The sequence below is a fragment of the Lepisosteus platostomus genome, chromosome 9, assembly GCF_059453375.1.
Source record: "Lepisosteus platostomus isolate fLepPlt1 chromosome 9, fLepPlt1.hap1, whole genome shotgun sequence".
In the NCBI taxonomy this organism is placed as follows: domain Eukaryota; kingdom Metazoa; phylum Chordata; class Actinopteri; order Semionotiformes; family Lepisosteidae; genus Lepisosteus; species Lepisosteus platostomus.
Window position 1 is genome coordinate 8795206 of NC_142619.1, and position 14418 is coordinate 8809623.

A 14418-nucleotide genomic window follows, 5' to 3' on the forward strand; every position below is an offset into this window, starting at 1 on the left:
CATCCAAAATCAAAATGGCTGGCAGGATAGCTTGCACTAAAGATGGAAGGTCCTCTAAACAAGTTCCACTATAGATGCAAGACGAAATTAATACGGGAGTGGAAATATTTTGTATATAGACAATTTTTGACAGACTGTTTTCTTTCAGATGTACTATACCTTACAGTTTCAACATTGCATTGCGTACTGTGCCATCTGTTTCTTTCATTTTGCCAGATGGAAATACACTGTATATGTTTGTTGTTTGTATACTCGCTCTTATTAAGAGACATAGCTCATCTCTTTTCCATGGTTCTTGCTGGTCTTGCAGACAAGAGTTGTTCCCTGACTCGTAACCTTTAAACAAATCTTGTCTTTTGCTGTGAATCTGTCATACTGACCGTGTGGCTAAGATAATTCCCAGAATGACTATTTGGTCGAAGAAGTGTGGAATTGTTTCATGCCCCATACATTAAACCGTTCACAACAGAGACTCCTGTACTTCTCAAGAAGCACAAGGAAGGGTAGATATGTTCCATTGAAGTTATACTGCAGGCTCAGCAGGATCTTATGGAAGTTGTTTCCAAATGGGAGACTGACTTCATTGCAAGTCTGTTTGAGCCCAAGAAGTTCCAGGAGTCACTGTTTTACAGAGTGAAACCCAAGCCACCTAGTTCCAGCACAACTCCAGAGGTTTTTGGAAGTCTTAGTCACAGTCAACTACTGATATGACCAGAGCCTGAACATGTGATGTCTGGATAATAGACCTTAAGCAGCCCCTGAGTGAGATCCTACTAGACCTGTAGGATTCCTCTTAATGAAAAAAAAAAATGGCAAAGTCACTAGCACCGTGACTGTTTTTTGCACATACCAATTTTGAGTAATATGACAGTGAAATTATCTACAGATATATATATATGAAATTATAGTTCCAGTTAAAAGTGAACGGATTCGTTATGCAACCAAAAGCCATATGTTTGGTTCATCAGCAGATACGAACATGCCAAGCTGATGCATATACAGTGTGTACTTGAAGTGAGGGACAGAGGATGTTCTCCTTTCTGTTGCATTCTTATTATTTTATTTTTTGGCACCAAAATTACACCTTTTTATCAAGTACAGTAAATAGTAACAATTTTAATTTTAAAGCAAGTGTATAGCACATTTCCCTTTTTTCATGCCAAGTATCCCAAATAATGTTTTTTTTTCTGACAAGAATAATGATTATGACATAATTATATTGTTGTCATGGTACTGTAGCGACAGATGACAGATGTTACCCTCATCAAAGCATTTCCTTACTTGTGTGCACCTTATTTGTCATTCAAGGAAATATTGCTACTTTGAAAGATAAGAAGCAGACACTATTGACTTATCATTGGAGATAGTTTTGTGATCATTTTGGCATTAAGTGAGCTACAGGCAACGCTGGCTTTCAGATTCACAGTTTGCTACTTAGTGTGGACACAAATATCAGAATTTGAAATGCATCTGGTGTACATGTTGAGACACTGGAACACATACTATATGAGATCAGCAAGAAGTTACCTGCACTGTGAAGGACCATATCTCATTTGTTCATTTTCATCTTATTCACAATGTCAGCCATGGCACAAAGAGAGCATCAGAAGTTGGAGAGCTGCATTTAACATCATGGGACATTGAGAAACCTCTGGCTGACTACAGCCCACCTACTGTATAACTTGTGGTACTGTGTTTCTTGCTGTCCATCGGGGAGTAATCTTTGTCACAGCAAGCTAATTAAATAGTGCAAAACCAATGCACTCTGGACTAAAGGATTTAACCTGCAGTCGGCTAAGGCACTTAATTAACTCCCTCACAATCCTATTCATTGCATAATGTTAAGTCAGACATTTACTTCCTATTATAATCTAGTCCATCTGTACTCAACCTGGGCTTTTCTTTTCCATTTCATTTTGTGCTTGTTGTTCCCAAACAAAGACTTCTGTTGAAAAAGATGTCGAAAAGGCATGTTTACCTTCCCCAGGTCTGAGTGACAGGTGCATCACTTTGAAAAGATTCCAAGTTTGCCTGAGAGTATCTCTGAATATTTTACACAGCAGTAGTGATGATGCCAATGTCACACTTTCAGTGTGGGCAAGTGGTGGGGTTTGTTGCAGGGCTTGTACTGTAGCCGCCCAAAATGTGTATAAAGATGATTCACAACATCTAGACTTTCCTGCAATCTCATTTCCTACATAGCCTGTAATCAACCTCAATTAGTCAGTCTATTATACAATTCTCTAGTGGGCCTTTAACAATTCAAGGAGTTTCATAAAGAAACATTGCACTGAGCAAGTGCTTGCAACTAAACAATACACTTTTAATCTAGATGTAATCCTTGTATGGAAAGGCAATATTTTTCGTTCTTACTCTTAGTCTCTACCGATGCATGTTGATGCATGCCCAGCATTATAAAGGGCGTTTATGCAGAATTACTATACTGTATTTCTCCATCTTATAATTCACCTCAAGGATACATTCCGAATGTGTTCTGGAAGGGTCCGAAGTAACCAGAAGCAGCGATTCGCTTCGACAAATCTCCTCATCATTGTTTTCTTACTACATCATTTTGTTACTACACATTGGGCATTTTGCTTCATCACTTCTCCACTGCTCCTGCACAGCTTTTGAGCTTTTTCAGACAAGCTTTTTACAAGCAGGTCTCCTCGCAGTTCATCTTTCCTCAGTAAACAATTTATTCGTTCTCTCCCAGTTGGTTGGAAATGTTTTTAGAACTAGTAGCATAAACACCAAATAGTGTTGCTGTTTACTTAGTCAGACAAAAAGCTTGGACTTGGCACAACCACCCAAGCTACTGTAACTAGACAGAAAAAACAGGACAATTTATAGAATATAGGTGCAACTTTGGTAATGTTGTGTTTTTCTAGTCTCAGTTATGTGGTTGTCATGTTCTGGATTTCTTTGTTGCCAACATAAAATCCTACTAGTGCTTCTGAAGAGGAAACTCTTCTAAACATTACACATTCCATGTTAATGGTTTGTCAAGTGTATACTAAGATCTACTTTGATACACTTCGATATAAGATACACTTTATATAATTTATCCCATCTCCAGATTTCTATTCTTCAGCTTTTGTACTTTTTAAGTTTGATGTGAAAATACATTTCTGAATGTTTTTGGAAACTGCTGTGTTTTTGCCTTGGAAACTTGTTGAATCGAATTTACCTTTTTTGCTAGATGGTATTCTGACATTCATTCATAGGAAATACAGGTGCAAAACAGGAAATATGTCATCCTCTTGCCCATGACCTTTCATATACTGTGCTCTATTGACAGATCTTAATGGGCACCTTGTAACTAGAGGATGCATTTATCTAGCAAATGAGACCTAGTGCTAGAAGGTCTTTGGCCATTCTTGATGATGGAAGATGGGTAGGACTGGTAAGGGTAAGGAAATTCTGTTTCTCATGTGCTGACAGAATGTTCAACTCTTGTATCAACACTCTGTTTTCAACTAAATGATCAGGAAGCTTTATATAATCTGAAGGATTATAAGAAAGGAGAGAAACCTACTTGAGTAGAGTCTGTGTCCTATATTTTTATATGATAGTGATCTTTCAGATGTTACTACTTAAGCTGTATGTAGAAGCAGTTGAAAGGCCCCTTTGATTAAAAAAAAGATTTTGCTTAACATTTGGTTTTGTTTTTATCTGTATTTAAATGACTGGAGGCCCCTTTGGTGCTATTGTTAAATAAAATAGATAACTGGTTTCCCCCCTTTGATACACACCAAGGTAATTACAAAAATAACAAACATCCTTCCAACCAGGAACAGACTATGATAGCACACATATACCACACATCCTCTAAAGCAGTGGTTTCGGAAGACTGACGTGTCTGCAGGTTTTCAAGATCTCTTTAAATCAGACACAGGAAAAGCTGTCAAAATAGCGCAGCTGAGTCAATAATAAGCTGATTTGGGTGTTTATGTGCCCAGCTGGCCCGGAAACCTGTAGACATACAGGCCATCCCGGATCAGGATTGGGAATCCTAAGTAACCAAAGTGTAGGTTGTGCAGCAATCCCTCTTTCTTGCATTGCAAGATAGAAACAAAGCTGGATCTTTGTCGGGTGCTAGCTCTCACTGAGGATGTCCTAAACAGGCACCTGAACAGTCAACCAGTCCCCTTCCACTGTACCGCTGTTATTTGTACACTTTGTTGTCAGAAGGAACAGTCTGGATTAGAGCAAACAAATCTCTGAGCACAGATCCTGTCCTTATCCTTGAGCGTGGGCTTTTATTAGATAAGGCAAGGGTGTCCAATTCCTGTCCTCAGCAGGTTTTATACATTAGGTCACTTCAAATCTTCAGACTCCTAAGAAAAAGCAAAGGATTCAACTTGTCTAAGCAAATGAATCCAGTTGGGTAATTAAGTGCTCACGTGGAAGGAAAACCTGTATCCTTCTGGCCCTCCAGGACTAGAGCTGTGAACCCCTGAGCAAAGGATAATTAAAAAAAAAACTCTTAAAGAAGATATTTTTTACTACATCCTGTAAAGTAAAGGGGTCAAACCCAGTCCTTGTGGAACAGATGATTTTTTTCTAGTGTAAACTCTCAGTTAATCTAATTATTTAGTGGAACCAGATGTACTTATGATGTTTCAAAACTGGGGTCTCAGACTCAATTCCTGGAGGGCCTAGTGGCTTCTGGCTTTTGTTACACCCAGCTCTCAGTTAAACAGTTGTTCTAATTATTTAATTAGCTGCGTAGTTTTAATAGTTATAACCAGGCTCTGAGGCGATTTATGTAACTACATCTTTAATGAAGTGGATGTCTTGTTTAATTAAGTGTAAAATACCTTAAGAAAAAACATAAATGTGTCTAACTTAGAAAATAATTCAGTTAATTGTTTAATTGACTCCCCTTGTTGGAACAAAACATAAGACCCTCCAAGAATTGAGTTTGAGACCCCTGTTTAAAAAGGATATTTTACCTTATATTTTACAGAAAATTTACAGGGATAAAGTACCCTTAAAATAATTTAAAGCATGGAGAGAAGTGTTGCAGTTGTGCAAAAAGTCAAATGATTTAGAATAAATATTAGGTAAACAGTGGATAGAATTAAAAAAAACAATGTTGCCTTCCAGAAATTATTTCTAACACTACTGTATTTTGCAGTAGCGTTGTGAGTAAAATTATTAATTCATGTTGCTATTTTTTTCAAAGAAAGAACCACTGTGTTAAAACACACATTACCAAATACTGTACATAAAAAAACAACATTTTTTGCAAGGGCTGTGCATATTCTATTCTTTTTGGCAGCATGTGTTATTTCAATCTTAGTGACGAACGTACTGATTGGCAAACTGTTTGGTCCAATGCAAACATTTGCCAGTTTTGTTTTGAAAATTATTATAGAACTTTAAAGTCGAGCCAAGCAAAAGTACAGCAATGGAAAAGAGGAATGCAATATATTTTTTTTTTCACAAAAAACTTTGCTTTCTTATGTCAGGCAACAACAAATACCAATCAGGCCAGAGCACCTGTACTGGGCTAATAGATGAGAAACTGGATGGAAAGGGGTGTGATCTCACTGTCTTGCCGAAATCCAGGAACAAAACCTAAATTCATTATTCTCAAGAATGCATTACATCGACTGGTTATAAGAACTGAATATCTTTAGTCTCGAGCAAAACACACTATGAGTATACACTGTAAAATCCTGAAGAGTCAGTGGCAAAAGGTCACCCCAGTACACCTCATCAGGACCAACATGAAACAAGAACCCCAGAACACAAATGAAAGATAAGAGGGGATGCATATAGTACAGATATCAGGAGACACAAAGGGTTTAGGGTAGTCTGGAAGATGTTAGATGTTAGTTGAACCTGACCAAGGAAGCACAGAAATGCATTGATTCAGACTTGAAATAGTTGTATGGTGGCAACATACAGCCTTCCTCATGTGCTGGCATTAAGAATTCTAGTTTTTTAAACACTGCATTAACATTTTTTGTATTCCTGAAGAGCCAAACTCTTTCACAAGTGTAATGTACAGTACAGTCTCTTTTACTGTGTGCACTATTTACGCATACATACAGTATACTGTGTTCTGCTGTAGTCTTAAGTAGTGTCTAATAATATTTGATATTATTAGTATCTAATAAATCATCTATCCATTTTCTGACCACTTTAGAACATATCTTTATCCAATCCGGAGTAATAGGAAGCTGGAACCTATCCCAGCAAGCAAGAAGTATGAGGCAGGATATGCCCTGGGTGGGACACCATCCATCGTATGACACACACACCGACATAGTCGCACACTCTCACAACAGTTAATCTACCAGTATATCTTTGGAACATGGGAGACCCACACACACACAGGAAGAACATACAAATTACACACATATAGCAGCCTAAGAATTGAACCCAGGGCCCCAATGCCACTGTGCCACCCGATCTAATAAGCCATCCTACAAAAATGTTAGAGAATGGGAAAATCTCATCTCTCAAGACCCATCCTCTCCAAAATTGTGTGAATGCACATGAGATTTCCCACTTTTACAAATGACTGTATAGCTACAGCAGAGCTGGCCTTTTTGTGATTGTGCTGTGCTACGGAACAAAGTCAATGTGAATGCCATAATAAATCAACAATTACTGGTGCACATGTCTTTGTTTCACCAATGCAAACAACTGCAATTAATGCACCATTATTCATTTATGTTACTGCTGTGTTCTATCAAAGTGACTGGCATTCAGAATATCTGTTGAACGGAAGAATTAAGAGTACAAATGTTTCACAATGTCTGAATAAACAAATCTGTTATTCAGCATAATACTGTAGGTTAATAAACAAAACAGAACAAATTTTAAAGAGGTATATTTCAGTGTGGATATATATGAAAAAGTGCCATTTACTTGCAAGAAATGTTTAACTGTGTTCACACTATCCAGCTGCTGTAAATGAATTAACTGGTGTGGTATGTTTTGTTTTGCAAATACAATATTGCTGAATGTAGACAAAACAATCCAGACATGCAGCTCTATATACAGTATAAACATGTTTAGTCTAATTACAAATGGAAAGATACACCATTGTATATTTCAGTTTTTGTTTCATTTCTTCAGAATTACATTCTTTTCTCCTCCCAAAACCAATATAATAAGAAACTACAGGATGTTAGGTCAAATTCCCCCGAGCCAATACCTATCCATCAAGTTGGTCGATCAATACCTAATTAGGTAAAATGTCAGGTTGTTTTGGGAAATGCCAGCAAGTTTCATGTCCTGAATATTGGTTCCATTGTGCGGTATCTATCCCACCTAACTAGGGAGAACCAGCAATGGCTGAAACATCAAATGTTGTGTGGCTGTGACTATTCTCCAATATCCTGTAACTCATCGTGGGTACGACGGTCTAGACATATTTCTTTGTCAAGCAACTACAGCACTGTATAATCCATGGTTTCTCTCTCATTGCTTTGCAAGATTAAAGTAGAAATATCTATAAAGTCAGATTCAAGACACCCTAGTCAATAATAAAGAGCAGTTTGCTACACTGTTGACAAGGCAGTTGCTTCCAGACAAACTGCCAAATCAGGTTCTCCTCTGGCCCAAGCAGTGTCTGACTATCTGAATGCAAGGTTGTGATAATGTTTGTCATTTAAAAGTGCACTGGAGTGTATGAACAGGGTGGTGACTGAAGCGATAGCTTTGCTTTTATTCTTTCTTTGTACAGTTTGATTTGAAGCAGCTTTCTGAAGACATGTCATGGAACAAAAAGGTTATTCCACCATATAAGTACATCAACAGCAGGGTTTGGCAGGCATCTAACAAATATTAGGCCTGTAGTGTTTTGTCCAATTTAGTTGCATGTTAAACAAACACAGGGTTTTTTAAAATATTTAAACTACAGGGCTTTAATATTGGGCATCTAAAATTTAGATTACTGTTATTTTCCACCAGCATGCCTGTGTATTGTGCAGAGTTCTTTTTGAGAAGTCATATAAGTGTTTTTCGTCATCTTTCAATTAAATTTGAATCTGAAATGTATTCATAAACAGCATTTAATCTATCTAAATATTGTAAACAGATATTTTTAAAAAGAAGTACTATGTAGGAACATCTGGTTTATCAGAAGGGAGTGACCTACTTTGAAGAAATCCATATGGCATTTTATAGTTTTACTGTGGTATCAATTTTACATTTTATTTCATCCACACGGTAAAATGAATTAAATTAGGTTTTTGTCAGGATAACCAAGATTTATTATTTTTAAGTTGTGGTTTCCTTTTAACTTGTATGCAATACTTTTTAAGAAATGCTTCAGAGATTCTAAAGGTGAAACTGGCAACACCTGTCTCTGGACAAGAAAATAAATTAATCTCACTTTAAGGAAGTGGATTAAGAGATTGCATAGTAGACCAAGACTGTGTTGAGTTTGCCATAAGCTCTGACTGTTACTCTTTGAGAAGCTACATACTGTATAAGCCAGCATGAAAACAAATGCTCAACCTTTCTCATCTTCCTAAAAGTCATCTGGTTTCCAGCCTTCTCCTTGTTCACACTTTAATATGATGATTGTGTTTCTGCTGCATTATTTTCAATTCTGACACTTGTGGAATGTGTGATCATTTTTCCAATGCAGACTGTTTTAGTATGGTGTTTTGGGAGGCTAAAGCTCAAATGGATACCAAGTAGAAAACATTGTATTTTTGTTGCTTATCCTTCAGCCTCCATACATTATGTGCTGTTACCACTGAGAGAAATTGGTCTGAGTGAGTAGCAGAGTCTCCTGGAAGGGTACTCATGATGCAATCCAGGGCCACTTGGAGATCTTATTTTGGTTTTCATTCCTTTTAAACTGCTGTTTTGTTTCTCAATTGCTTCAAAGCTGTGATTGCTAGCCGTTGTAAAAGGACTTGGGAGTCAGGGCTGAGTTCTTGGAAACCCATGTACTGTAAAACCCACAACAGTTCTGTGATGCTTCTGTCTTCTCTCCTCAGGCTCCAACTACTCGAGCCCGTCCCTCCCGGCTCCTGGCGGTCTGAACGACCATGGGGTGGTGGGCCTGGCTCCGGAGCACATCCCCTCTGCCGGGGCAGCCCTCACCTGGCAGGCTGCCATCGATGCCGCGCGCCAGGCCAAGCTCATGGGCACTAGCGCCCCCATCTCCACCGCCAGCTCCACCCAGCGCAAGCGGCAGCACTACAGCAAGCAGAAAAAGCAGGGCAGCACGGCCGCCACGCGCCCGCCCCGCGCCCTGCTCTGCCTCACTCTCAAGAACCCCATTCGCCGGGCCTGCATCAGCATTGTGGAGTGGAAGTATCCTTTTCGAACCAAAGTGGGGTGGTGTGGAGAAGAAATCTACGTGCACCTGCACAGCTATGGTGGCACACCTAGGTCGGGAGAACTTGGGGAAGTGATTAACATAATTAAGATTAAGATCTTAAGTACCTCCTTCATTCTTAATCAATTTGTCATGCAGGCAAACAGTTCTGGCAGATGGTAGACTTATATGCAGTGAACTCTCCACACTCACCTTCAGCTTGTCCTGTCTTCTCAGTAAGCACAAGCAGCACCATACAAAACTGGAGATGCTGGGGTAAATTTTGAATAACATTTGGATGCAGGTTTGGTTTTGCTCTTGCAGCCTGTGTGTTTGTTTTAACTTAATTCATCAGTGATTCACACTTGAATTCATCAGGACTGGGGGAAATTTTGTTTTGGTTAGCATTGTACTGCATACACCATGTTTCCTTTTAGAAAGTATGAATGAGTATGAATGGTACAGATTTGTCAGTCAGTGTCAATAAACATTATCAGCAATTTTCTATTTCACCTAGCCTCCTCATTGATATTTTGTGACAATCAGGCTTGTCATTTATAGGATCAGTAAAGACTGCTGTCTGTGGCTAGAGGAATGCAATTATTTTTACTTTCTATTAGAATATGCAGAAGAAGTGTATCAGCTTAATTTTCAACCTCCTTTCTCCTCCTGAGATGGGATTTACATTTTAAACACATTGTTTTCTAATCACCCTGTACAAGAAATTGGAAATATAAATCATCCACCACTACAGCTCAATGAAATAGTGGTAGATTTAAGAAGAATTTAAGAGAACCAAACATAAAAATTGGCACTGATCATTCTTTCATTCAGGGCTTCCGATTTCTTAATGGAAACGCGCTTCATATCTACCGTATATTCTTTTCTAAATCACTCTAGGATGTGGGAGCTGTGTTGTGTACAGGTTTGGATAATAATTTAAAAACGGGTTAACTTGATTATGACTCATTCAACAGAAAAAGAATTGTAATTTGCCATATCCTAAATTGAGCATACCTTTTCAGAATTATGATTTGCAGTGAAGTGGGAAATGTAGTGGGAAATGCTTTTTGGTTTGTTTTATTTTTTGCTTTTTGCTTTTTTTTTCTTTTGCTTGCTTCCAGAAGACCTGCATTAATGGCCTACATTGTCTTTTATTGTGGAATTGGATTTGTTTCTGGGGCATTGTTTAGCAATGCCTGGCTGTTACATGGTCCACAAATTTGTTAAACTGATAAATGAAGTGACTGACAGATGAACACAGATGTAATGCATGGATCTTCACACTCTGCATGGATGGATGCTGTGAAGATCTTACTACAGAGGGGTTGGCTGTGTCTTATCTTGTAGCAGACATTTCGCAAACAGAAGACACATCAGTTTAGGGCTCTTAGGGATTATAAATGGACTTCTAACCGATTTGAATATAATCATTTCTCTCAGCCTCTAACCCTATTGTAAAAAGGTCAGAATGTCAAGCAATAAAGTTTAATAAAATATCTCAGAAGCATAAAGTACCTTTTGACCTTGCTTTTTGCATTCAAATGCCTTATACTGTAAGACCCACAGACATTCCTTATTCCACCTTTTATCCCTGTCAGTATTTGTATTTGCAGACATATGGCCCCAGTTTTGTGGCATTATAATTTTACATTTTTTAACTTTAAATAGAAAACTAGTGGGGCCTAGGGACATGGTGCTGAGAAGTGTATCAGTTTGACATAATATTCCGATTTAGTTGATTGTTGCCATATTCTCTATTTCATGCTGAAATCCAAGTTATGAAAGCAGAGGTCCTTGTTCTGCAAAGGTATAACAGTTTCATCTGCGAGCAACATCCATCCATCCATTTTCTAACCACTTTATCCAAAACGGGGTGAGAAGGAAGCCAGAGCCAATCCCAGCAAACAATGGGCAGAAAGTAGGATACACTCTGGACAGGCTGACATTCCAAGACATTGAACAGACAGACATTCACATCAGGGCCGTTTGTTTTACAGAAGCCATTTAAATTACCACTCTGTCTTTGAACTGTTGGAAGAAACCAGAGTACCCAGAGGAAACCCACACAAAAGCAGGGAGAACATACAAACTCCACACAGATAGCACCCCAGGAATTCAACAAGGGGGCCCCAGTGCGGGAATGCTATCCACTGTGCTGCCATGCCAGTGAGCAACTTGTGGGGTCCAAAATGAAAATAAAACAATACATTTCTATTTTTTTGTGTGTGTGGTCTGCAACAGATTGTTTTTATTCTTAAAAGCCCTTTCATATGTGCCTTAAAAGTAAAATGTCCCTCTTTGAAAAGAGTGAACATGAGGCCTTCATCTGATTTCATCTGCCTGACAGTGTTGCCATGCCAACCAGGCTTTTCACAGGCCATGGGGGTCTCAGCACCAAACAATGACATTTCCTCTGCTGGCAATCAGATAAGCTAAGTCTAGAGGGCCTCTAACTTATGGAAATAGATATGCACAGTTAAGAATTCAGAGAACCTAACAATCTGAGCTTGACTTTTGACCTTGGCAGCTTAATCTAGACTAATTAAGCTTGGGTTTTTCATAATTATTCAGAGACACCTGGCACTGCTAAGTGGTGGCAATTATGTTTCCTGTTATTTTGTTGAATAAAACACAGAGGGAAAATAACATGCTCTTTTCAGCTGGTTCATATTCCATTGACAGAATAAGTAAATGTCACGTGTAAATGCCCTTATGAAATGCCAAACATTAGGCATTTGGTGCAGCCTGTTACGTATTAAGCAGTGCCAATGCGATTTTGGTTTGTGATAAAAACAAAAGATATTGTTTTTTGATTTTCAGTCAGGTGGCAAAGTACTGTAACTAGCAGGAAAATTTTATTTTAAGGTGAGCTGTATGAGCAATTAAGAAAGTAAAGGCATACATTTTATTGTTTTAACATGCACTGCTTTACATTAATAAAAGTCTTGCATTGTCAGGGAATTTGCACAAACTTGAAGAATGTTAGCACAAAGATTAGTGCTAAAAATCATACTGTGGTGACACTTTAATAAAGGTTTCAGCTCATTTCACAGATCAATACATTTAGAAAAAGTATCACTGCCGAAAAGCTATACATCACAAGCGATATATATTGCACTTTGATTAGTAACTTTCCTTGAGTCACATATTGCCATAATACCAGAGATCAGTTAAAGGTCAGGAGACACATAATACAAATAACTTTGTCCATGAGAAAAATATTTGTGGTCCAAGAGTAAAAGGAGGCATAGCCCATCTTCTTGGCAGCAGTCCTGGAATGTACACAGGGTGAATATTGCAAAATTGTTACTATAGTTCTCTCTCTCATTAGAGCAAAATAATTAAATGATCATGATTATCCCAGAGAATGATAGAAATGCTTCTTACACCCATGTTTATTCCTAGTTACTGAGAAATATGTTTTATTTTTGTTTACATATTCTATTTTCGTGTCATTTTTTCATTTGGTCCTCTCCACAAATCCCCCCCAAAAAAATCTTTCTAGTGTAAAGTATAGGAAATCGAGTCTACAAAATAGCAAAGAAAAAAAAAAGCAGGCCGATCATTTTTATGAAGAGCAGTAGTCAGACCTTTATAGAGGCAGGGAGCTGCAGCAGTCTACAAAATGCAAATGAACAAGTAGATGTTAATTCCACGCTGACAGGTACCGAACAGATGAAAAAGCCCAAAGTTTCAACCGCAGACCCTTCTTCAGGTTTGTGATCCAGTCTGGGAATCTGGAACAAACTAGCTAACCATTCATGTTGTTGAAACCAATACCCTGGCTTCATTTGAGAAAGGCTGGTAGAGATCCTCAGATCAAATAGCTATTAAAATCCAAATGAACTGGATGGGCCAAATGACTTAATTGACACCTTTCTTACATTTTAATTTTTTCTTCCAAGAACCTGTTAAATAACGTTGGCTGCTTTCCTAGCCCAATATGTAACAATGAAAATCCTTGAACAAATTGGGAAATAAAACTTCCCTTTGTCTGCTGGCAGAAGTCCAATACTAGCTCTTTTAGTTGTTCTGATTGAAAGCAGCCTTTTTCTTCTGCCTGTGAAAAGCCCGCAGCAGACAAGTCGAACAGTTACTGCAACACTTGTGTCCTTGTGTTTACCCTTAGAAAAGAAAAAGGAAAAAAAAAAGGAGGGCATGACCCCTTGAGCTCTGGAAAGAAAGGCTCTGTCAGATTGTTTCCTTTATTATATTTTATTTTTTTCATGCCGCCACGCGACTGTCCCGTGCTTTTTTTGGACATATTTGGGCAGGACTTGGCGGAGGAGCGGGTCATGGCTCTTCTGGAAACAGATGGTTTGCTTTTACCAAGAAGGCCTGTGACAGGTCTAATTGTCAATGTACTCCATGTTTGCGGTTCATTTCCTTAACTCCATGTCTTCAGACCCTTTGAAATAATAATTTTGCTGACTATTTTTGCTAACTGTGTGGCCTTAGCGATCTACATCCCTTTCCCAGAGGATGACTCCAACGCCACTAACTCCAATCTGGTAAGTGAAGGCTGGGCTTTTCCTTACTTACTGGCTGGGGGTGGCTGTTTTACTAACCTGTCTTTTCAAAAATATTTTGTTGTTGTTGATCTTGAGCTATAGGTATAGGAAAAAAAACATGGCTTAGAATTTCATGAATGTCCCCTTTATGCTATGAAAAACAAAATGGTATCCCTACAATGGCGAAGGATGCGCATGAGATTATTAACAACATTTAATTATTTTAAAGCTTTTTAGGAGAAAGATACACTGATTACTGAATTCTCAAGTTTATCTTGTTGGAAATTGCATTTTGAAATATCTATCTGTAGATTTTAGTTAACATAACCTACTGAAGACTGAAGACTGAAGTTGAAAGTTGAAAGGAAACATTATTTCAGCATGGCCTAATGATAATCCTGAATTAATTTATTCAATATACATTTTATTTGAGCAGTATTGCTCCTGCATTAGGTGTTGGAGACATTGGGTTCCAATGATATATGCTGGGTAGCTGAATTGATTCTACTGAAATTCTTGGTTATGAGCATACTCCTTTGCTTTTAATGGCATACAGCACAAGTCAGGTGCATTTTTAGTTCCAACAACCCTTAGATAAAGAGATTA

General features: G+C 38.2%; 1 protein-coding gene across 10 annotated transcripts in view; it reads left to right on the forward strand.

Moving 5' to 3' along the window:
- Positions 1–14418, forward strand: part of cacna1c (calcium voltage-gated channel subunit alpha1 C) — a 431114-nt gene that overhangs the window by 71600 nt on the left and 345096 nt on the right. For all 10 annotated transcript variants that reach the window (XM_088646820.1, XM_088646811.1, XM_088646814.1 and 7 more), the window contains exons 2-3: positions 8976–9294; positions 13707–13812. In XM_088646820.1, coding sequence (XP_088502946.1) covers positions 8976–9294; positions 13707–13812 — 425 coding nt within the window. The remainder of the gene's footprint in view (positions 1–8975; positions 9295–13706; positions 13813–14418) is intronic.